Source organism: Trypanosoma rangeli, assembly GCF_003719475.1.
Source record: "Trypanosoma rangeli strain AM80 chromosome Unknown Tra_15.4_contig_00091, whole genome shotgun sequence".
Classification (NCBI taxonomy): Eukaryota; Euglenozoa; class Kinetoplastea; order Trypanosomatida; family Trypanosomatidae; genus Trypanosoma; species Trypanosoma rangeli.
This window is the reverse complement of record NW_021705837.1, coordinates 27,223-49,532: the sequence shown is the minus strand read 5'-3', so window position 1 is coordinate 49,532 and position 22,310 is coordinate 27,223. Positions and strand designations below refer to the sequence as shown.

At 57.2% G+C, this 22,310-nt stretch overlaps 7 protein-coding genes and 3 pseudogenes across 7 annotated transcripts, besides 8 other annotated features; all 10 read right to left on the bottom strand.

Annotated features, from left to right (window-relative positions):
* Window positions 1-21: 21 nt before the first annotated feature.
* Window positions 22-51: a microsatellite.
* Window positions 52-128: 77 nt separating this feature from the next.
* Window positions 129-1,145, bottom strand: TraAM80_03502 (putative intersectin-1-like; the record flags this gene model as incomplete). Its single annotated transcript, XM_029380469.1, has 1 exon — window positions 129-1,145. The coding sequence occupies one exon, from the start codon at window positions 1,143-1,145 to the stop codon at window positions 129-131; it is 1,017 nt and encodes a 338-aa protein (XP_029239661.1).
* Window positions 1,146-1,222: 77 nt separating this feature from the next.
* TraAM80_03501 (large subunit ribosomal protein L32e) lies at window positions 1,223-1,621 on the bottom strand (the record flags this gene model as incomplete). Its single annotated transcript, XM_029380468.1, has 1 exon — window positions 1,223-1,621. One exon carries the CDS (start codon window positions 1,619-1,621, stop codon window positions 1,223-1,225), a length of 399 nt encoding a protein of 132 aa, XP_029239660.1.
* Window positions 1,622-1,672: 51 nt separating this feature from the next.
* Window positions 1,673-1,698: a microsatellite.
* A 131-nt stretch (window positions 1,699-1,829) lies between these two features.
* Window positions 1,830-1,851: a microsatellite.
* Window positions 1,852-1,910: 59 nt separating this feature from the next.
* Window positions 1,911-11,009, bottom strand: TraAM80_03500 (putative ankyrin repeat protein; the record flags this gene model as incomplete). Its single annotated transcript, XM_029380467.1, has 1 exon — window positions 1,911-11,009. The coding sequence occupies one exon, from the start codon at window positions 11,007-11,009 to the stop codon at window positions 1,911-1,913; it is 9,099 nt and encodes a 3,032-aa protein (XP_029239659.1).
* Window positions 11,010-11,043: 34 nt separating this feature from the next.
* Window positions 11,044-11,069: a microsatellite.
* A 422-nt stretch (window positions 11,070-11,491) lies between these two features.
* Window positions 11,492-11,528: a microsatellite.
* A 44-nt stretch (window positions 11,529-11,572) lies between these two features.
* TraAM80_03499 (putative calmodulin) lies at window positions 11,573-13,339 on the bottom strand (the record flags this gene model as incomplete). The annotated part of the gene is made up of 1 exon (XM_029380466.1): window positions 11,573-13,339. One exon carries the CDS (start codon window positions 13,337-13,339, stop codon window positions 11,573-11,575), a length of 1,767 nt encoding a protein of 588 aa, XP_029239658.1.
* A 575-nt stretch (window positions 13,340-13,914) lies between these two features.
* Window positions 13,915-15,036, bottom strand: TraAM80_03498 (hypothetical protein; annotated as a pseudogene).
* Window positions 15,037-15,388: 352 nt separating this feature from the next.
* On the bottom strand, window positions 15,389-16,141 carry TraAM80_03497 (40S ribosomal protein S6; the record flags this gene model as incomplete). Its single annotated transcript, XM_029380465.1, has 1 exon — window positions 15,389-16,141. One exon carries the CDS (start codon window positions 16,139-16,141, stop codon window positions 15,389-15,391), a length of 753 nt encoding a protein of 250 aa, XP_029239657.1.
* A 29-nt stretch (window positions 16,142-16,170) lies between these two features.
* Window positions 16,171-16,203: a microsatellite.
* Window positions 16,204-16,251: 48 nt separating this feature from the next.
* Window positions 16,252-16,273: a microsatellite.
* A 146-nt stretch (window positions 16,274-16,419) lies between these two features.
* Window positions 16,420-18,348, bottom strand: TraAM80_03496 (uncharacterized protein; the record flags this gene model as incomplete). The annotated part of the gene is made up of 1 exon (XM_029380464.1): window positions 16,420-18,348. The coding sequence occupies one exon, from the start codon at window positions 18,346-18,348 to the stop codon at window positions 16,420-16,422; it is 1,929 nt and encodes a 642-aa protein (XP_029239656.1).
* Window positions 18,349-18,608: 260 nt separating this feature from the next.
* Window positions 18,609-18,634: a microsatellite.
* Window positions 18,635-18,646: 12 nt separating this feature from the next.
* On the bottom strand, window positions 18,647-21,076 carry TraAM80_03495 (uncharacterized protein; the record flags this gene model as incomplete). Its single annotated transcript, XM_029380463.1, has 1 exon — window positions 18,647-21,076. The coding sequence occupies one exon, from the start codon at window positions 21,074-21,076 to the stop codon at window positions 18,647-18,649; it is 2,430 nt and encodes an 809-aa protein (XP_029239655.1).
* Window positions 21,077-21,089: 13 nt separating this feature from the next.
* TraAM80_03494 (hypothetical protein) lies at window positions 21,090-21,341 on the bottom strand (annotated as a pseudogene).
* A 61-nt stretch (window positions 21,342-21,402) lies between these two features.
* TraAM80_03493 (hypothetical protein) lies at window positions 21,403-21,676 on the bottom strand (annotated as a pseudogene).
* Window positions 21,677-22,310: the final 634 nt, after the last annotated feature.

The window sequence follows — 22,310 nt, the reverse complement described above, 5'->3', positions numbered from 1 at the left end:
GAGCAAGAAAGAGAGAAAAACTGTGTTTGCTTGTTTGTGTGTGTGTGTGTGGAAACCCCAAAAAAAAAAAGGCAGCTTAAAGAGAGAAACGCGCTGCCTATGGAGAACAGCAACTCAAAACACACCGCTCACGCATCGGCAGTGTCCACTCCTTTTCCACAAACTCCTTCTACCCCAACGTCCACGTACGCAAAGAGATCTAGCCCACTCAACTTTCCCAAGGCGTAGTCGTCCAGGGCCGCAAGCATGCAGCGAGTCACATCCTCCCTGTTAGCGCACGTCACACAGCGCGGTGGCTCATCGACGAGCACGGTCTTGCAGGTGTTGCAAAAGAAGGGAGGGGTGGTGGTGGCCACGTTGGGAACGGTGTAGTTGCTCGGGAATACACCTCGACGACCCCGCAGCGTCCCCTCCCACCACCCATCATTCCACCTGCGATGCACCTGAATAACGTCGCCGACCTCAAACCACAACTCGTGCTTCTGCCGCGCCTCAAAGGAATGGGAGGCGCGAACAATGTCGCACGTCACAAAGTTGCTCGGCAACAGGCGCGGTTCCACCGGGATTCTACCCGCGGAGGCAACTTCGCTCCCTGTGCGCTCCGCCTCGCTTTCCTTGACGCCAAACCACCACCCGAGCGACGCGCTGGGGCGAACCAGTCGGAGAAGATCTCCCTCTCGTAATTCCATCTCGGACGCATCCCTCGCCGTGTAGTCGTACAGACAGAGAGCCCTGTCGCAGAAGGTGGGCATCTCCCGCGGACACAGGTTAGACGTGACAAAGCAGTTGGGGAAAAGGCCGCGGGACTCCTTCGCCGTCCCCTGCCCACGGCCCGGCGCAACCACAAACCCCTCCCAAAAGCCAGAGATGCTTCCCTTGGCCGTCACCGCAATGACGTCGCCACGCCGGAAACTAATCTCGTCAGGATCACTTGCCTCGTAATCTACAAGGGCAACACACTGTTCCATCACTACGCTAACGACAGACAGGGAGAGAGACCGATAGAAGGAGACAACACTACGAGAGGGGGCTTGCAACCCAATAACGTGTTTGCCCCCTCCCTCAAGCTGCATCAGGAGAAGGGCAACAGCAGGCACGACATTAAGGAAGAGGGAAAGTGAGTGAGTAGGAATCAGAAAAATCATCAAAAACAAAAAACAAAAAGCACAGACAGAAGGAGTGAAAAATTCGCACCTTCCCCCGGCATCCATATCCCTTCCTCTTACTGAGGAACCTTCCGCAGCTTGGCGTTTCCGTTGATGAGACGTACATCCAGTTCATGAGCCTTGCGCACAATAGCCTTGCGCGACTTGGCACCCACAGTGTGGGAGATGACGCCTGCGTACTTGCGGTTCTGCATGAGCAGCATGTAGAGGTCCTTCACGTTGTTAATGGGGAAGTTCTTGAATCCCGATGGCGTGATGTACTTCGTCTTGCGGTCGCTACCGTAGCCCTTGTTGGGCATGGCCTTCTGTCCCTTGTAGCGGCGGCGCACCGGCGAGTCCTCACCCCGGGGCTTGCGCCAGCTGCTGCTCAGCTGCGGGAAGGCCTCGCACTTGTGGCGCGTGAACTTCTTCGTGCGCTTCTTCACGACGCTCTTCGGGACGACCGGCTTCACCATCCTTTCTGGCTTCTACCCAAACACACGCACAGACGACAGAGACGAAAAGCCAAAAGAATACAAAAAAAAAAAAAAAAGACACACAACTGCCCCCCAATCTCCCCTCTCTTTTTTTCCATCACCCTCCCACCACGTCGGCGAAACAAAAACAAAAAAAATTCACCGCGGCGCCAAAATCTCTCAATCGGGCCACGTCCATTCCAGCTCGTTTTTTTTTATTATTTTTTTTTCTCTAATGCTTTATCTTTCTCCACCTACCCCAGACCCCGCGCTCGCCCCACATGTCAGTCTACTCGCACGGACGTCTGCTGTCGTTCTGCTGCCACTTTGGAAATTTGCCCGTCGGTCGCCGCGGGGGAAACACACGTGTCGAGAGACCACCGATCAACTTGGCGTCCCGTGCGAGGCGGCGTCGCTCCGCGTCGCGGACCGCTCTTCTGAAAAAGTACTTTGCGCGATCATACTTCCCAGCCTTCACCGTCTCTGTTGTGGTTGGCGTTGCGGAGCCCTTTCCCAAGTCCAACGTGTATCCGCGGCGTAGTAGGCAAATCTGACGATATGTTTGCCGGCTGACGCTCTCCACCTTGAAAAGCAACGTAAAACTATGGTTCGCCATGGCACACAGATGAATGGGCACTGTGCAGCTATCACATGCCTCCGTCACCACAGCTTCCACATTGACAATGTCCACATGAGGGCGACTCCACGACAGCAGCCTTGCGTCTCCGCCCGGCGCCAATGAAACCTTGATTGGCTCCGGTGCCTCTATTCGGTTTCCGTACCTGTCTCGGAGCTGCAGCGCAACGCCAAACGGTCGCCCCACAATGACAGTGTTGAACTTCGAGAGCACTTTTGTACGCGGCAGATGCGCCGGGAGCGGCTTTACTCGAATACGCAGAGGGGAGTTAAATATCGGCTGACCACCCATGAAAATTTGTTGGTCAAAATACCCGGATTTAGTGGGTGCCGTGAAGTGCACCCATCCAGTAGCCTCATTGACAGTCACGGCGCGCCATTTCCCGACGAAGGTGAGGCTGGCCTCATTGACGCCGTGATCCAATCGAAGGTTTAAGAGGTTGCGTGTCGTCATCCGCACGGCGTGGCGCCGGCAGCCGGCAGTCAGCAGTCGGGTGCAGACACCGTGTGCCTGCGACCAACACGCGACGGGCTTCGTCATGTTGATGAGCCCCACAACGCTGGAATCCACCACAGCCAGCTGCTGCAACAGCATCGATGCAATTTGCTGAGCGGAAAGCAAATACCACGGTGAGGTTGCATACACGCCTCGCCCCAGACAGTACAGAGGACAGTTGTAGACAAAGCTACCGTTGTCGTACAGTACGCATGAGCCTCTTCCGTACAACTCCACCACCAGGACGAGTTGGCGCACGTGGCGACGCACCACAGCCCCCAAGCCGGTGCCGCAGCCAATGGAAACACCATCGAGGAGAGGCTGCAAGACAAGAGCGCCACAGTTATGGCACAAAAGACTCAGCGCAGACACAACGTACTCGTCATCCTGCTTCTCAAGCAACGAGGCAGAGTCCAGCACAAATGTTGCCGCCGGAAGATATATCTGGAGACGTTCTCTCACCGCGGCGACGACGCGGGGCAACTCCCCACGCAGGCGCTCAATCTCGTCATCCAGAGCCCCACGGCGGAGTCCCTCGTAGATCTCACAACGTGTAGGTGCAAGCTGGCGACTGAGGCACAGCAACAAAGTCCCCTCCAAAAAGTTGGCTGCGGGGCGCCGCCTCGGCGCAAAGAGGACAACCACAGAGCGTAGGTTCCGTGTCAAAATGTCGCTCACAATTCGTGAGGAGCAGAACGCCTGCATGTTTGTCGACGGATCCATCACCAACGACACAAGAGCCTCAGCTGCGTCGGTCATCGCAGCCTCCAGCAGATGCAGCGGGAGTTCGTCCAGAGTGACGCCACCCTCAACCTCCAACCTCCAGTTCGTCGTCTCATCTGTGGCCATTAACGCCGCAACACGGCGTCGGACATCCACCAGAAACGCGTCCCGGATGAAACTCACACCCACGAGGTTCACGTCCGCCAGAACTTGCTTGTACAGCACGGCCTGCAGCATGTGATCCACGTCCTGCAGCGTGTCATCGTTGAACAGAAGGACAATCCTGCCCACCGAAGAAGTGCCCTGGCGCCTTGACACGGGCTCGCAGGTGTAACAAAAACGTATGTCCAGTCCACGCATAGCGTCGCCTGTCGCCGCAGTCACCGCAAGGATGTCCGCCATGGCGACGCCAGCGAGGATGTCCTTCAGTTTCCCGTCGAGAAACAACTCAAGCTTCGCCAGACCGTCATCAATGAGACGCGTGATAGCCTCCACGCTCATCCCGCCCTTGCCATCACCCCACTCCACCGCGACACGTCCCATTGACGCGGCAGGATACGGAAGCTGCTGCAGTTTATGTGTTAGCGCGCGGCATCGCTCTTCAGCCACGCCCTGCAGCCGCGCCGCCTCCCGCCTAGCCGTAAACTGAAACTTCGCCTGCAGGGGTGGGGTCAGAAGTCGACAGGAATCCACGTACACAGAATGCCGCAGGCACCTGTTCGATAGAGCAACAAACTCCTCCGCGCGATGCAGCACAAGCTCCAGCTCCACCGCGTCAAAAGTGTCGTCTTCGTCCCAGACCTCGTAGTTTGAAAGAACAAGTGAGGATGCCAGCCACTGCAGAAACTGCACCTGCTGATCCGCACTCCGCGACTCCAGCGAGCGCGGATTATACCGTATCCGGAAGGGGAGTCCCCGCAGCAAAGAGGACACAACAGATATCTCGTGCTCCAGCGTGAACGCTGCAGCCATAGCAGCAGCACAAAAGGCAGACTCCCTCAAAGTGTTTGCACCAATCAGTCGCACGTCGGCAAAGGCCAATCGTCCCACATGCCTCCCACCCTGTTCAAACCCGACGCACATGGCTACCTCTGCAACGCCAAACACGTCGTATAGAAGCACTCGCACGGCAGGCGACAGGCCAGGAAGCTGCATAAGAAACGAGTTTGAAATACTCAGGGCGTTCGTTCGGGTTGATGCCAACGCAAGTTGCTGAAGCACTTGGGCCACGCGAAGCACCCCAGCGGGGTTCCCCATCGCCACAGCAGCTTCAAATGCCGTCATCCCGGCTGGATCAGGGGTGTCCAGGGCATCGAGGAGTTGAGACGCGACCACACGCCAGTCCGAGTTGCTTTCCCGCCGAAACGCCTCCACCAATGCAACCAGGGTCTCTGCAGACCCAGTCGAGGCAATGCGGTGAAGGACACTTTCCACCCCACCCACAGCCGGGGTCCTTCTTTGTAGCAAGTCAAGTCTTGTGCGTGCAAGGAGCAGCGAAGCGCAGGCCACACGCTGATGCACCGCGGCCACTTCGAACGGTAACTGGCCTGCGCAATTAAGACTGTTGGGGTCGCTCATTTCCAGCTTCAACAGGAGCTCCACCACGTCCAAGTGCCCCCGCTCGGCAGCCTTGTGAAGAGCCCCACAGTCATCTGCAACGTTCATGTCCCCCAAGACCCGGATGCCCACGACATTGCTATTGCGCACACACCAGAGAAGCAACGATGTGCAAGCCCACCTAAAACTCGTCGCGGTACCATACGTCATCTCACCAGGTCGCATGGCGAATCGACAAAAGGAGCGTTGCCGGGTTTCCTCAAGCAGAGCCTCGCCCACCTGCAGCACCCCTCTAAGCCAGCCGTAGCGCGGCAGCGCAGAATCGCAGGCAAATATCTGACGCTCCAAATGCAACGACGAGGAAGGTTCCACACCTTTGCTCGAGGCGGCACTCAACAGCACCCGAAGCACCCGGGCGTTGCCAAAGGCATAGGCCAAGTAAACAGCCGTGTCACCATTACCGTCTTCAGCCAGGGGATCGATCTTCTCAACCATGCCTACCAACGCTGACGCCACGCGGTGGCAACCACCCACAGCGGCGCAGTGCAACAACGTCGTCTGCGGGGAGAAAAAGTCCTCTAGTCTGGAGAAATTTTCCGCCAAAGGAACCGCGATGTGGTCATGACCAGCAAAGGCTGCCACCATGACAGCTGTCATCCCTCTACGATTCCTCACAGATGCATCCGCCCCATTCGCAAGGAGGTGTTCCACAATCTCCATCTGGCCTGCAGCGGCGGCCAACAACAGCGGCGTGTTACCTTCACGGTCCGTGCTGTTTATTTCCAGCTTCTTTAGAAGCGCCACAACAGGCGACAACGGGCCGCGCTGACACGCAACCATCAGAGGTGTGCGCCCCAGTGTCTTGCAGCACAGTCGATTCGTAGGAATCCGCAAACCCATCAAGACACCAAGCGCCAATCGACGGGGGTGGTGCATGGCGTGAAACAGAGCTGTCCTTCCTCTGGCGTCACATGAGCCTTCAATCTCAGCACGCGGAGAATGATTCGCGACAAGCATGATAATTTCCCTCGGAGCACAACGGGCTGCTACATGCATGACGTGACGTGCGGTTCCTACCGCATGCTTAATGATGGGCGGCACCTCCACCTCCTCAACGCTGGTGAAGAAGCGCCCTTCCGTGGGATCGCTCGTCATCATCCTCGCCGCCGCCGCTACAAGCGCCTCCAGCAGGTCCCAGAGCATCAGCTTCGCCAGAGCAATGGCGAGTAGGTTGACCTCCGCCCGCCCAAGACACTGCTCGGAGCCAAGCAGAAACCGCATAACCTGCGACTGCCGCAACAGCCCCTCAGCATCACCGGAGACGGCAGTCTCCACAATAACTGCCATGCAAAGCAGAATTGGGCTCACCTGGTAGCGTACCTCTGTGAAGGTCACGGGATATGTGTCCTCCTTACGACAGGTGTGCCTCCTCACCACAGCCCGTACCGTTACCTTTCTGCGCGGTGGTGGCATAGAACGCGGAGGCCGCGGTGAGGCATGCCTGCGCGATATCCCGGCAACGGTGGAGTGGCAGTTTGTGGTTGACACACCACTGTAGACCAGCAATCGTACCCATGGGAGACTTCCTGCCGCCACAGCCCAACCCATCGGCGTCAGTGCCGCAAGTGCAAAGGATCGGTTATCAAAGTAGAAGGAATGCCTGTGCTGCATCACAAGCTGCCGCACAAAGTTCGCGGGTAAACCGCCATGTTGCAAGTCCAACGCCTGCTCAAGGCCGCCGCCTGAGGCGGAGAGCCGCACAATGTCCCGGAAAGCCTCCTCAGAGAAAGATGGGGCAAAAACAAGGTAAGGCAAATCGCATGGAAAAATTCTCGTGTGTGTTGGCACCGCCAACGATAACAAACGGCGTTGGTGGTCCTCATCAAAGTAGAAATTCATAAGCGAGACAACAGAGGGTGTTGTAACAATGTGGTTTACCTCAATAGATGGTTTTTCAACGTACTGAAGAATGACACGCTCACTCAGAAGCGTGCGGGTAAGTTCATACTCCTGCAGCTCCACTGCCGCATGCAGAACCGTGTAGCCCTCCTTCCCTTGCGCCGCACGCCTTGCGGCAGAGAAACGTATGAGGCGGGAAATTTTGGGATTACTTCCCTCGTCCTTCTCGCCGCTCCCGCATAGCCCCAGGCTGAGGAGGAGCATTGCCCCCGCCGCACAGCCCGCTCTAAGCGCATAGCCCACTGGATTCACTGTAAAGTTAGTCGCCCGTATCGTCCGCAGGAGTTGCCGGCTGGCCTCCGCCGTAACGGAGTCAACGTCAGCCACAAGCAGCAGCGTGGAGCGCAGCACCTCACACAGCGCCAGCCTAGAAACGAAGTAGTGCAGCGAGCAGACCCCATTGGAAGCGATATCCTCCGTCAGCGGACGTAGGCCGTAGCACTCTATCAGACGCTCCACAGTCTGCAGCAGCCCCTTTCTCGCAGCCACTCGCATGATGCTCGGCGACGTGCACTCGTGCCCGGCCCGAGCCAGCACCGCTACACCTTTGGCAATCAACGCGTCCTGAGACGCTGAGGGTCTGCACGGGGCTCCATCGACAAGCGCCTTGAGCGCATCCCGGCAGAACTCTGCCGAGTCTGTGCACCACCCTGGCAACAAGTTTCCAGCCGAAAGCAAAAGTTCCATAATCGCAACGTCAGTGAAGTGCGCCGCCAACCACAAGGGAGATACCTCGCGCCTCTCCAACCTCAGCACACGCCGGTCGCAGCCGCCCACTGCAGGAATGACACCCACCAAGTCGACAGGTGCTCCGTGAAGAATGAGGTACGCGACCAAGTCTGCCTCACGACACGCCACAGCCCACAGCAACGGCTGTACCGAGCGACCCAGCCGTTGCTTCAGCGGTACCTGGAACTCGTTTTTCAACACTTCCAGTATATCCAGGCTACGCGTGCAAACACAGCGGAGGATTAGTTCATCCAACCAGGCCCCCGCACCGCTCAGGTCCGGCACATCGTGAAATCTACATGTATCTATTAAAATCTGTCGCACCAACGTCTTCTCCCGCGCGGCCGCCAAATTGCAAAGAACTGACGACAACACGCCCGCCTCACCCACCCTCCCATCCACAGTCGCTATGGAGCGGCAGAGAGCCCCCAGTGTTGCACCGCAGCACACAGCGTGGCGACGCAACGGAGCCACACCGACAACAAGTAGCATGCGAAGGGCGTCCCTTAGCTGCTTTTCAGCCGCATAATCTGCAGCATTCCAGCCACGGTAATCCGGACCCTCCCATGGCTTCAGCCCCACATCAAATAGAAGACTTTCAAGCAGTTCGCCTTCATTGGCCTCAGCACAGTAGCTCAGCACATCACGAAGACGCAGACGGTGAAACAACACCCCAGTACCCCGGCGTCGAACGACCAGACGCTTAAAAGGCTTTGGTGGGGTGTACAGAGCCCGTCGGCCGTTCGCTGACAGAGGACGGAGAGCCTTCGCCTGCACCGGGGCCATCGTCGGTTCGATGAGCACAAACGGCCGCGTGGGCGGTGGCGGGGAGGCATTCACAATCTCCCGGAGCGTCGCTGCTGGCAAAGCGCACAGGCTGCCCACCAGCGCCCGGACAACGGTAAAAAGGGAACGGCTTGCTGCGAGATGCAGAAGCTCCGTAGGGTGCGTGATGTCACGTGAGGAAAGATCGAGACCCCCTGCGAGAGCCACACATGCCCGTTCGCAAGTCATACTCCGTCGCCCACGCACACCCTCCATTGTGTGAACCAAGGCCTGGGACACCTCCAAGGGGGAAATTACATGGAGTCCCAGCAGGGCACGAACAACGGACTCGGCGCCTTTTTCAGCGGCGGCACGTAGCGCAGTCCAGGAACCATCCACAGCCGAAAGCCTCGCGCCAGCTCTCACCAGACGCTCCAAGACGGCGTGGTGTCCACCGTGTATAGCCACTAACAGCGGCGACGTTCCAGCTGGGGCAACGTTTGGATCGGCCCCAGACGAGAGCAAGAAGCCCACCGCCCCGGCATCGCCCAACGCAGAGCTCAGTAGCAACGGGCAACCGCCATCAAGAGAGTTTAGACCACAGCAGCCCCGTTCAACACACCACCGAATACCAACGCTGTGCTTGACCGCACAAAAACGGCAGAGAAGCTCGTTCGAAGCTACCACGTTCCGCATCAAAGCCGCAACCGCACGGTCCGCCAACTTGTAGTGCCCCTTTGTGACGAGGTAAAACAGCAGCTCAACCACCTCATCCGCTCGCGTCCCGGCCCCGTGCGACAGCAGCATCTCCACTGTACTCACGTGGACGCGCCTCCCGCGAAGGGTGCAGAGAAGCGGCGTTAGCCCTTGTTGCTCCTTTATTACCTGTCTTTTTGACGCCTTCGCAAGGTGCCTTGATAGTCGTGGCGACCCACGTGTTGTTACTAGATATCTCAAAGACGTATTGCTGCATGTGTGCGACAACGTAACGTCGGCGCCGTGATCGACGATGAGGGCATTGGCGGCACGCGTCACCCCCAACTCGCACAGCAGATGTAGTGCGCCCATCCCACTATTGTCACATGCGTTTGTCGCGGCAGAGCCGGATGGCAAAGCCGAAATGAGATACTCCACCACGGTGGTTGAGTGTTTCCGCCTGTTACGCCTCAAGGCTGCCACAAGCGGGGTAGCGCCGGTGACGTCCTGTAGAGAAATCCACCATGGGAACCGCTCATGAAGGAAGCTGACCACCGACAGGTGACCTCCCTCAGCCGCCAGATGCAAGGGGGTTTGCAACCGGGCGTTGAGCATGCGATTCTGCGCCAAACTTCCCAGCTTCAGTTCATCTAAAAGGAACTCAAGGACGCTTCTATGCCCATGGGCAGCGGCCACGTGAAGTACTGACTGACAAAGAAGGTTGTCACACTCCTCTATGGAATCACGTGAAAATAAGTAATGGTTGTAGAGGGATTTGATGGCAACCACGTCACCCTCTTCGCAAAGCTGAAAAAAGGTTGGGAAGTACAACGAAAATAGATCCCCAGGTGACATGTCTACACTGTTTTTGAGGCAACACAGCCACTTTGCCTCGACCCCTTTCGCGCGCAGTCGCTTGCACAGCAACTCGACGATACGGTCATTGCGGAGACGCAACGCCGCATGAAGTGCGGTGTCGCCACTGTTATCAGTGAGCAGCACGTCAGCCCCAGCCTCCAGCAGCCGTGCCACGATAAACTCATTGCCACCTCTAACCGCAAGATGCAACGGTGTTTTACCCTGTGTATCTTGCTCATTAACGCGAATAAAGGAAAGAGAAAGCAAAAAGGCCACAGCCTCCGTGTGGCCCTGGTAAACGCACTCGTGCAGCACCGTGCGCCCAAAGCAATCCTTCACGTTGCCGTTCCACTGATTTAACAGCGCAGAAAGTTCCTGCAATTGGTACGGGCGCCCATAGGCGCCTTGCTGGAACCTGTGGCGTTCGATCATCACTTCCTCCGTCGTGAGACTCCCCGGCTCTCCCTGCGCGATAAACACAACGGCGAGTGCGTCGCGCGACGGTGGGTGCTCCCCTGGGCACGCCAAAACCTTCACCATTGGCGGTGTCGGTTCCATCGCCCACCCTGCCACGGTAGACACGCCCCACACACGCGGCAGTTTTGGAAAGACGTCCACCAGCAGCAGCTTTTCCTCGTCCCGCCGCTGGATGGGCACAGATCCGCCACCCCTAACAAATGAAAACGCCAAACTGAGGTCGAATGGGTGCAGGGGGTACACCATGGTTTTCTTCCATTCCTCCTGTGTCACGTTGACCGGAGCCCCATGTACCTCCAGCTCGCTCGGGACAGTTGCATCCCCACGCGCCTTGCTTGTGAGACTTCTCAGCAGCAGCCGTACATCCCCCAAGGAAGAGTTGAGGCGGATGTGAATGGTGCCAACCAATCGGCTACCAGTTGCTCCCCCAGTACGGATCTGGCATAATATGGGTGCAGTCAGGGGCGTTCGCTCCGCCTCCAACGAGCGCATTGCTCTGTTGTTCCCTTGTACTGTGCGCATGTAAAGAGAGAGAGAGAGAGAGAGAGAGAGTTGCAAGTGTGGTTAAGGTCGGGGGATCTCTCTCGCAGCTGCACAATGTGAACGGGGGCGCAGAGACAGAGGCAGCCTGAACAATTCAAAAAGAATAATAATAGCAAATGAAGAACACGCTTGGCGACGCCTGTCAAGTGGCGGCCCTGCAGGAGACACTCTAATTGGAGGCCCGACACACTGCAAAACGCGAGACGACGAGGACCACACTCATCGCTGCAACCAAAAAAAAAAAAAAAACTTCAAAGCTGCTATGACGATATATACGTCCAACACTCTGCGGCTCTACTTGTATTTCCCCTTTTTTCTCCCTCCCCCTACGCCCTTTGCCGGTTTCGCTTTGCTCACTACAAGCTGCGCCTCACACTCGCACCAGCAAGAGGCGTGAGGGGGGCAAACACAGAGGCCCATTATGCCTTTTTTCTCTCTCTCTCTCTTTCTTTCTCTTTCTCTATCTCTGTATGCTACGGTATGTGAATTCTAGTTTTATGCCTACGCTGCGACTACTGAACCTGCCGCAGACGCTCCAAGAGGCCGCTGCACTTCACGCACTCCCCCTCCTCTGTCAACTCACAGCTCAAGACGACATCAAACACCGCCCCATTCACCCGTGCGTTGCTCCAGCACGGGCGCAGCCGCCTCACCACGCCATGGAGCGTCGATAGGAGTAGCCTCTCATTGATGATGCCGTCAGAGACCGTGTTCAGACGGTCAAGCAAGTTAGTCACGGCGGAAAGGCCCTCACGGCCCAAGTCAAGCATCATCATCTTCACAGCGATGTCCATCCGGCAGTCCTCGCCGGGTAACTCGTCCGACGGCGGCCAACTCTCCTGCGCAATTGTCTGCCGCACCTTCTCCAGCGGCATCTTCTGCACAAGGATCATTGACTCCAGACATGTTGCCACAGCAGAGGCCACTGGTTCCTGATCCAGAAATTCATCCGAATTGAGTAGGCTGGCTCGTACGCGCTCCCAGAGCTGCTTACGAGTCATGGTGTAGAAGTCTTCCACGGGTGTGCGGAGCATAAGGAAGCGTATGCGGCACCGTTCCTGGGGGCTCAGCCGCCGCCAAAGCTTTCCCGTGTACCCGCAAGGCAGCACGCAGAAGCGGATTGTGAGTCGGCGCACCAGTTGCCGAAGCGAAAACGTCCCGTTGCTCGTCACCGCCGCGGCCGCGGTGCAATACCGGACGATGGACCACAACGCCGACCCCTTCATTGCCGGGAAAGTGTCCCGCAGCCGCTGTGGCAACTCGTCCAGCTGCTGTACAGTGTACGCGTCCAGATCGGGGGACCACAAAATCAGCGCAAGCTGACGCCCGACGTTGTACGAAAGACCCGCCAGGTGACACATCGAGGACTCCAGGCGGCAGGCATGCGAGGGCACGTTCAAGAGCATGCGACGAGGGTCGTCCAGAATGAGATCCAAAAAACGTCTACAGTCGATACCACCCATGGTGCCTGGGTGCGGAGACAAGAGAAGCGCCCTGCAGCACAAGTGCGACGCCAGCTCCTCCGGGGTGTTGCATAGCAACTGCTGCAGACCTATCAAGCCATCGTTAAAGGATGCACAGAACTGTGCAGCTGTCAATATTGCCTCGTTGCATAAAAGCGAGTCAGCAACACGCAAGACTAGAAACACCCCATGGGGAGAGAAAGGGCGGCAAAGAGGAGTGAAGACGCCACTCCCACGACAAGAGGCAGCCGCCTGTAACCGGTCTCGCTCCATTTGAGTTTTTAAGCAAAGCGTGATAAGCTGCCTGGGGACCACGCCGCCGTCTTCCTGCAGCGCACGAATAAAGTCTGACGCTGTGATCCTTCTGTCGGCATCACGGTCAACGCGCGCCATAACCACGCCCGTCAACCAAATAGTGGAGTGGTTGGCCTCGCACATGCCCAGACTCTCGGTGAGCGCGCCACACAGTTCCTCCTCGTCAATAACGCCATCACCGTTTGTGTCCATGTTGTCAAAGGCCGCCTCCAGAAGGCACATCTCGTCGTCCAGGAGGTCCACAGAGACGTTGACCGCGAGCTGCCTCACCATGTTTATGTGCGGGGCAAAGAGCTCCAGATACGCGGAAAAATCAAGTGCCTCGCTGCCTGGCGATTCCATCGCCAACATGCCATCCCTGAAGGCATCCCTCAGCTCCTGCAGCCGCACGACGCCATCGCCGTCCGTGTCCAGGTAAATGAAACTGTCCCGTACGAGGCGCAGTTCCTCTGCGCTCAGGTAACCGCACTCCGACGCTCCCAACCCCAACGTATAGCGCATTCCGGTGCCCGCCTCTCCCCCTTTTCCCTTTTTCTTCTTCTCGTCCCTGCCTCTGTTTCTTTTCGCTGCGTGGCGCACCCACAGACACGCGCACTCGCCAAAGACCAGAGACTAGAAAGCCACAAGATACAAAACAAAATAAAAAAGGGACAACGAAAGGACGCCGAAGCCTTTGATTGGCAACACCCACCGGGGAAGAGAAGGATAAAAAGAAGAAGGGAGGCCGTGACGGCTCCCCTACCATCGGGCTCCTCTCCGCGTCCGCATGAATAACTTCACGCAAGAAAGAAAAAGAAAAAGAGACGGTGATAAAGAGGGGGAGCAACAAAAGAAAACAAAGACACCTCCCCCATGACTACATGCAGTAAATAACACGATAACTGCAAAGGCCCACTACTTTTACACTCTCAACCAATACTCGGAGTCGTGCACCACCCCACCCCACGCAACTACCAATTATTTGTTTCCCGCACCCAGTCATAACCCCCAATTCCCCCGCTGCTTGCCCCCAACCACCAACACTGCTACTACTACGATGCAGATATACGCACTAAGGAGGAGGAAGTGCTGTGCTACATACGCGTCGCGAGGTCCAGGTATGGTGCATCCTTCGACCACATTGTGGACGTAATAAAGTACTTCTCCTCTATTCTTTAAAGATCCTCGTGGGGAATGCCAAAATCCTCCCAGTCCAACATGTCTGGATCATGCTCCGGAGTGGCACAGTTGTCAGGAAACTGGCGATTAAGCCAGCCTTTATTCTACGCTGGTGCCCGTGTGCCCAAGGCAAAGCCCTGATGCATCGGAAGCCGCTCGTTTTACGCGTGCCCAATGCGCCACATCCAGGTCGGCATGTGCCACGTAAGGTGCAGCTGACCATTGCACTCCGAACACCAGCGCAGCAAGTCGTTCGTTGTGAATCGTATCGGTCCCCCCAACTCTGCGATGCGCCCCTCCGTATGATCGAGGAGGATGGAGCGGCACGCAGCCTCTGCTAGGTCACCGGCAAAAACGGGCTAGTGGATGCGTTGTCCACGGTTTGGGACCGGAACGATCTTCAGGAAGCGCTGGGCCTTGAGGTACTTGGAGTAGCTGAAGTCGTTCTCAGCGAAGAGGTCTGTGCCGTGGATAATGGTAGCCGTGGGAAATTCCTCGAACACCGCCAGCTCCGCCTCACGCTTCTGACGGAGCAGCTCCGAGGAACTGTTTAGGTCCGCGCTGACCATCGACATATGGGTGAGGAGGAGGATGCTTATCTCCCGGCACCAGCGCGCCAGCATCCGCGGCCACTCCACGTTGATCGCCCCCATCGAGAACCATAACTGGCTGTTCTCGTACACAGCCGGCCCTCCTGCAAGGCGCCAACGACGTTGATGACGTTGTCCACCTTCTCTAATATAGACTTTACGACAAACTCCTTGTCGATCTCGTAGTCTGTGTCAAAGTTCTACCCAACGGTGCTGTCACCAGCCATGCGCAGCGTTCGCACACCGCTTGCAAGACCGGCACGAAAGCGAAACGGCAGTATGCTGGTGAAGCCGTGGTAGCAGCAAAGATGGTAAACGTGCATGCCTAAAATCCCCGTGGCACCAAACATGACAACGTTGACGCCCATTGTGTTAGCCTCTGAGCCGCCACCGCGCCACGCGGCCGAGATTTCACCACTCATGTTCCGCGCAAACACCCGGCATGACATCCGCGTTCTCTTCTACCTTCACACTCCAAAACGAGGCTGCAACAACACAACCAACGAAGTAACAAACAAAAACAAAAAGCGCTTGAACGCAGGGCAAAGAGATATGTCACCAGGGCCCAAATACATGCAGAGACTCATATCCCCGCGCAGGCAGAGATAAAAGACAGCACGGCGGGAGAGAAAGTCCCCACGCCTCGCTCGGGGCAGCCGCACAACGACGGTTTTTTTTTTTATGAAATGTCAGTAACGATCGTTTTTTTTGCAAAAAAACACAAAGACAAATCGCTGGACATGAAACAAAAAAATTTTTTTTTTAGAAAAAAAACTAAAACAAAAAAGCGTCCTCCAGTTGCCTACTTCTTGGCCTTGAATGCGACCACGTCTTGCTTCTGCTCCGCGACCTTGTGTGCATGGCGGCGGGCCGCGTTGCGCTGGCGAGCCGCACGACGGCGGGTGCCCACCAGGTGCAGGTACTCACGGCGCTCCTCAGCGGACTTGCGAACCTTCTCGATGGCCACCTTCGCCTTCTTGGCGCGGCGTGCCTTCACGGCTGTCGTGATGAGGCGCTGAATCTTGGGTGCCTTGAAGCGGTCCTTTTTGCCCTCCTTCGTGACCTTGCGGCGGATGACGTACTTGCGCACGTCGTCGCCGCGGGAGAGGTTGAACAGCTTGCGGATCTTGTTCGCACGCTTGGGGCCGAGGCGGCGAGGCACCGACACGTCGGTGACGCCCTCAATCGGTTGCTCACCGGTCCGCACAATGACGACGTTCAGCACCGCAATGTCGCTTGCGAGGATACATCCACGGAGCGACTTGCGGCGGCGTTCGCCCTTGTACCCACGAAAGGTGTTGAAACCGACAGCGCCCCGCTTCACAAGAAGCGACACGCGGCTTGGGGCCATAACGCCCTGCACCATCGGAAAGCCGTCCTTGTCGGATCCGCCCTGCAGCTTGAAGGTGTAGCCACTGAACACCTCGCCGAAAATGGCCCCGTCCACCTCGTTGCCGAGGCGGTAGTCCGTGAGTGACACGCGGCGAAGCACCTCGTCGGTGACCTCGAACTGCTTGACGGTCCCGTTGCGGGGGTAGGCGATGTTAAGCTTCATGCTGTTGGCTTAAGGAGTCGCTGCAGCACAGAAAAAAAGAAGAGGAAGCAAAAAGAAGAAGATAACAAAGTAACAGCAACAGCAAAACTTCACCCAACGGGTCGTGAGACATCATAACAATAATAATAATAAAACAGGGGTGGAACCAAACATACAGAAAAGGGGGAGGGGTGTCGCATCGTGCCTTCGCCCCCGTCTCAACCGCCGCAAAAGAAAACCACGTCGGAGCGCACGCGATAGACGACGCTTCCGCACACACACACACAAACAGGCACCCCCTAATACCAAACCACCCTCGCGGAGGCCTTCCACAGCCACACGCCAAAGCTGCTGTCAATGACCAGGGGACCGCCGGCAGCAACGGTCGAACGGGCGTGCAGGAAGCCTAGAGTTGTTTCGGCGGCGGCGTCGCCTACCCTGTACTGCACCACCGCCGCGTCGCACAGCACAGGACTGGAGTCAGATGACGCTGCACCAGGATCGTACTGTGTCCGAAGAGAAACGTCCTCGCCAAACACCTCTCGTCGGCGGTGATACAACGCACGAATCATCGGCAAAACGTCGGGTTGCTGCTGCGCCACACGAACGGCCTGGTAGAGTGAACCGAGAAGGGAAAGCGCATAAAAATGCAGGTCGACAAAGTCCGCAGGGACCAAGCAGCCGCCAAGGTCAGCACCAGAACACACAAAGCCGTTGCAGAGAAGCATGGAAAGACACCGGCTAAGGAGGGCGTGTGGCAGCTCACAGCAAAGTAGTTCGTACTTATGCGAGCGAACAGCGGCATCACGGTGCAGCCGCTTCCTCCACTCTGGCTCCGCCCTTCGCTGAGGAAGCTTGCCACGGCGGCTTGAACAAAGTGTCAATAACCCCGTGAGTACCTTGACGCAACCCCGCAGTGTGGCCTCTACGCAGTCATCATGAGTGCCGCTGCCGCTGCCGCTGTCGGCGCGGCGAGCGAAGTCACAAGCCAACTCTGTCGCCTCAGCCACCGCCCCCACAAAAGTGGCCAGTAAACGAGCACGTTGCTCGTCCAGTGACGCCGTCATGAGCGAAGCAAGTGGGCTGTCGTGGGGGACCAGCGAGGCCGCGAGCGCGTAGGAGTTCGACACCTGGCAGAGACCCTGGATGTCGTGGAGCACCCGTGTGTAGTTCGCCACCGAGGGCTCATCACGGGCCTGCAGCACAAGACAACGCAGTGCTTTTGCAAAAAGGATACTGCTTCGAGTAACACTAGGCAGCATGCGGCCGCGTTCAAAGGGCGAAAGCGTGTGAAAAAGGGCCGATGCAGCCTCGCCCTTCACGCGGCTCACCTCTAGAAGGGCTGCAAGTATTTGGCTGCGCATCATAGGACTTAAGGGTTCCATAAGAAAAAGCTCTGCGAGGGTCGCATCTGACATGCGACGCATCATCAGTAAAGTTTCGGTGCTCTTCTGAAGCACCGCCTCAATCTCCTCACGCCGGCCGGCTCGGAAAAGACAAGAAAGATGCAGTTCTTGGCAGCGAACCCACGCGGGGTTCAATGCATTGCCCGGTCTGGCCTGCATCCCCGACCACAGCCGCAGCCACGCTGCATCGCTCCTCACCGTCTCCACTTTACTCAAAGAACAGCATGTCGCAAATGCAGTAGCAACATCTGCAGCGGTAAGGGCAGCAGTGGCCGCGCTAGTCGTTATACTTGTTGGCAACTTCCCCAGAGACGCAGACAACAGTCCGGCAAGACGTTCCCCAAGTTGCAGGGATGGAGCTAAACATGTTGCGCACAGAGGTGCAAGTGCCGAGGTGGTACGGCCATGGCCCTGCGCGGCGTGAATGCATCGGACGAGAGCGAAAGCAAATGCCCGCCACGAGGTCGCAGTCAACTCCGTGTCTCGCCCCTCGCGAGGCAGCTTCAGCCGCTCCGCTACGAAGGGCGGCCACAGGCCTGACGGCGTCACCATGCCGACACACGCGCAGAGCAGCGCGTCCCTCGAGACGTCGCAGCGAAGAACTCGCTGCAGGGCACCGCACTTCTCACGTTGCGCGGACTGAAGAAACGCCGCGACAATCGCATGGGGTTCACCGTACGTTAAAGAGGCCTCCAAGTGAAGCGATGACGAGGAACACGAGAGACCACAGCGGCGCGGCGCGGGTGTGCATCGGAACGGGCGCCGCCTCTTCACTCCCCCGATTGGGCTGCGTAGCGACAGTACGACGTCGCGCGCCAGCATCCAGCGACCACTGTGAGAGGGCTTCGCTCCACCAGTGTCAAATGAAAAAAATGCCAAAAAGGAAACAAGCAGAAAGAGAGTGTAAGAGAGAGTCTGTCACACGTGAGCGGCCACGCCTTTCGACCCTCGCCACAGCTGCAAGTGGGTGGTGGTTGAATCACCGCAAGGGAGAGAAGAAGAAGAGGGGGGGGGGGTGCCGTTATAGAGCCCGCAGCCGCCTCCATTTTACACGGGTGTTACTTTTTATATATATGCATATATTTGTTTTTCTTTTTTTTCTTTTTTTGACCTCTGAAAGTTAATAGGCGTTGAGGAGCGACAAAAGCCGCTGTGGCGCCAACGACAGTCGCCGCGCCCGCGCCGCTGCCTCCTTCGCGCGCCGCAAATCCTTCGCCACGTCGCGCTCAAAAACCACGAGTCTGGCCCAATCGACGGCATTCATCTCCGCCGGTGCAAGTCTGCAGCTCGTCCCTTCCCGCCGCGGTAACTGCTGCACGAGCGGTGGAAAACTGCTCGGGTGCTTCGACAGCGCGTACATTCCTAAAAGACGCTCGTGGGCACCTCGCGCCTCCTGCACGGCATTGCTGTCTTTTCCGCCTCTCTCCAGCGCCACAGCCTCGAGAAACGGGATGGCGATCTCAACGTGCGCCCGACGTGGAATCGGTTCGCACAGGCAAGCCACGCGAAGCAAAGAGCGCAAACTCTCCACCCAGGCGTCGCTACTGCTGCGCTGCAGACAGCCAATGAAATCGGCGCGGGTCGTACTACCCCGCATCCCAGTCAAGGTTTGCACGCGAGCAGACATCAGACCCCAACAGCCCTCAAGCCGCTCTTCCTCCGCCCGGGGATCCAGAAGGCCCTGCGGCACACTGGCAAGAAACTTTAGACCTGCCGACGCGTAACTTGTATCGTCCACGGTCGTTCTTCCCTGATTCCTCTGCCCAACGCCGTCGCCGTCGTTGTCGCTGTCACTGTCACTGTCACTGTCACGGCTCACGGACGACGGCCCACGAGCAGATGCCCCTTTCGGTTTGCAGCGCAGTTCCAGGAGGTGGAACACCTTCCATAGGACGATGGGAGTCGTTGCCATCACGAACCGCAGCTGATGGATGCCCTCAATTCCCTCATCATGTCCTATAAGGTGAAACTCCCGCAAAAATAACGTCAGGGCGTGCTCCAGCGCGGCGTCATCCTTCCCATCGCCCTGCGAAAAAACCAACTGCTCAACGTCATCCTCAGTAGCGCAACGTGTCGTGGACCGCGGAACAGCCGTCCCCACTGCCTTTCGATCAGCAGGCAACAGAAAAGGCAATAGCCGCCACATTCTCTTCCTTGTGCTTGTTTCCTCATGTTTGACTTTTTTAACACTTGCGGGTGCCTCTTGAAGCCCCTGCAGAACTGCCTGGACCCGTTCAGCTGCACCATTTGCCAACCGCTGCAGCATAGCTGCGTCCGTTGGCCCGCCCAAACACTGCACCGCCTCCTCTACAGCAAGGTGCTGTTCAGAAATAAGACGACGGCACACGGTGGAGACACCGCTCAATGAAGTTAACTTCTGCAACGCCTCCAGCAGCGGTTTCAGCTCGGCAATCGCTGTCTCCCGCAGTCGTCCCAAAATCAAAAACGAGGACATTCCCTCGGTTTGCGCGAGCGTCAGAGCCGCGGTGAACGCCTTCACAAGGGCTGCCGTGCGTTCGGCAGGCGTGGAGGCCCGAAGCCGACCCCCGGAGCGCAGGAATAATGCGGCATCCCCCGTGACGCCATGGTCAAGCATGAGCACATCAATACTCAAGAAGTCCAGCACAAAGCGGGAAAGCCCTGCTTCGCTCCAGTGGTGCGAGGCATTGCCGGTGGACGCATCGCCAGATGTTAGTGTGGAGATCATTTTTGACGCGGCGGACGCCATCAGCTCCTGCACGACCGACTTGGTAAAACTAAACCGCATAGCGCTCTCCAGCAGAAGCCGCACTAACCTTGGACCACAAGCCGGACTTTCAAGGGCCTCCCCCACGACAGCCCGCACCAAGGCCAGGTCCACAACCACATTGGCCAGAGCCGCGTTCTCGGCCCGCAACTCCTCCACAATGTCGTGTTCGGAGGCGTGTGGCGCCTTGTTCGCGCCCTCCTCCACCAGGCCCCGCAGTAGGCGATCGGCAAAGTGAAGTTCCAGGAGTAGTGCAGCGTCCCACACCTCCGGCTGCGTGCCAGCGGTGAGGATGGCCTGCTGCACAATGGCACGCCCGTTGTCGGTGTTACCCATCTCGATCCCTTCGTAAAGGGCGGCCTCCACCCAAAGAGAGCTGCGGGTCGGGTAGCGCACCATGAGCTCGCCGTAGAGCGCCGAAAGACTGGAGTGACGATTGTGCGCCTTTAGGAATTGAACAAACTCGTTGCGCAGCAGTTCTGACTCCTCCCTATCCTTGATGTGTTTGATGCCAATGCGGTAGATGGTCTCAATGCGCTCCAGCACGGCCCAGCGATGCCGTAGCACCAGCTTCGTTGTCCTGCAGTACTCCTGTATCCGCCTCTCCAGCCCCAGCTCATACACCACGGCATTCTGCACGTCCAACAGAAGCAGAGGTTTTGCGACAAGACGGTACTCCCAGTGTGCCCGCTGCCGCGCAACCTCCTGCGTCTCCTCGCGCGTAAGAAACCCGCTTGTGAAGTACTCCTCAAGGGAGGGAAGCAACTTCTCCAGGCGCGTATCAATCGCACGTGCACGAGCCATATTTTACGTCCTACTTGATGGGTGCGTGAAAAACAATGAAGCGTCCCTGCATGCAGATGAACGGATGTGGGAAAGAAAAAACAGACACCCATCACATGGAAACCACCCCCACTACACACAAGCACGAAAAACCGGACCAACTCACACAGCCAACGCCGACAAGGGAGGAAGACAGGTTCAAACACATACACATATTATATATACATATATACATATATAATATATGTGTGTGAAGGGGCCACAGTGGCGACACCAAAACACCATCGTCCAGCAGTTTTTCGTGTTCACAAGTAGTCGCAAAGTTTACATAAAGCACACCATTTTCATCTGTCCAGCCTCAGGGGTGTTCGCCGCTCCTGGCACCCACCCGCAACAACTCTCTTTTTATCCTCCCCCTCACACAGGAACGCAGTTTTTTGCTTTCTTTGCCTTCACCATGCCCTTCGCAGTGAACACGCGACCTCGCAATAGTCTCGCCCTGATAAAGCGAAAAAGCTGCGCAGCGAAGGCTCCACAGTGTCACGTGTTCTAGAGAACCGAAGACACCGGCATGCTGCAGGGGAGGCAAACCCCTGACGCTCCAGCCAGTCCGCGGCCAAGAAGAGCTGAGCTGGAGATGCTCTCCTCCATCACCTTGCCGTCCAGCCATCGTGTACGGAGGGCATTTTCCCCGCCTTTGGTTCCTCGTTGCTCGAGACCGGAAAATGTGCGCCGGACGCACCACGCTGTGCCTCCAACTCGACTCCTCCGCTGCCCATGCGGACGGGCGGGGCCCCACCTTTACCCGCATGCCGCCCGGGGCGCTACTCCCCCGCCAGGCACAGGCCAAAGCGCCTCCTCATTCAAAATGCGTCAAATGGCATGTTTGCAATAACAACAGCAACAAAAAAAAACGAGAATGCCTTTATTCTTCTCATCAACAGCAGTACACACACACAACAGAAACGCAAAACAAGCAGAAAAACAAAAAAGAAGAAAGAAACGGACAAATCCGTCCATGCCATGAAGCTGCCCTCCCCCCTGGCAGCAATACGCACGTCCACAGTTGATTGCACAGGCCGCCGGCGGTGATGCGGGCAAACAGAAGTATAAAAACTTAGAAACATTATGGGCGGAGACCATCCGTGAAGCTTCAACCGTTTGTTTGGTTTCTCACGTTCCTTCAAGATGTGAACAGGGAGAGGTGGGGGATTTTTCCTTGTCCCCCAGTCCGCTTGCTTTTGACACTGCATCG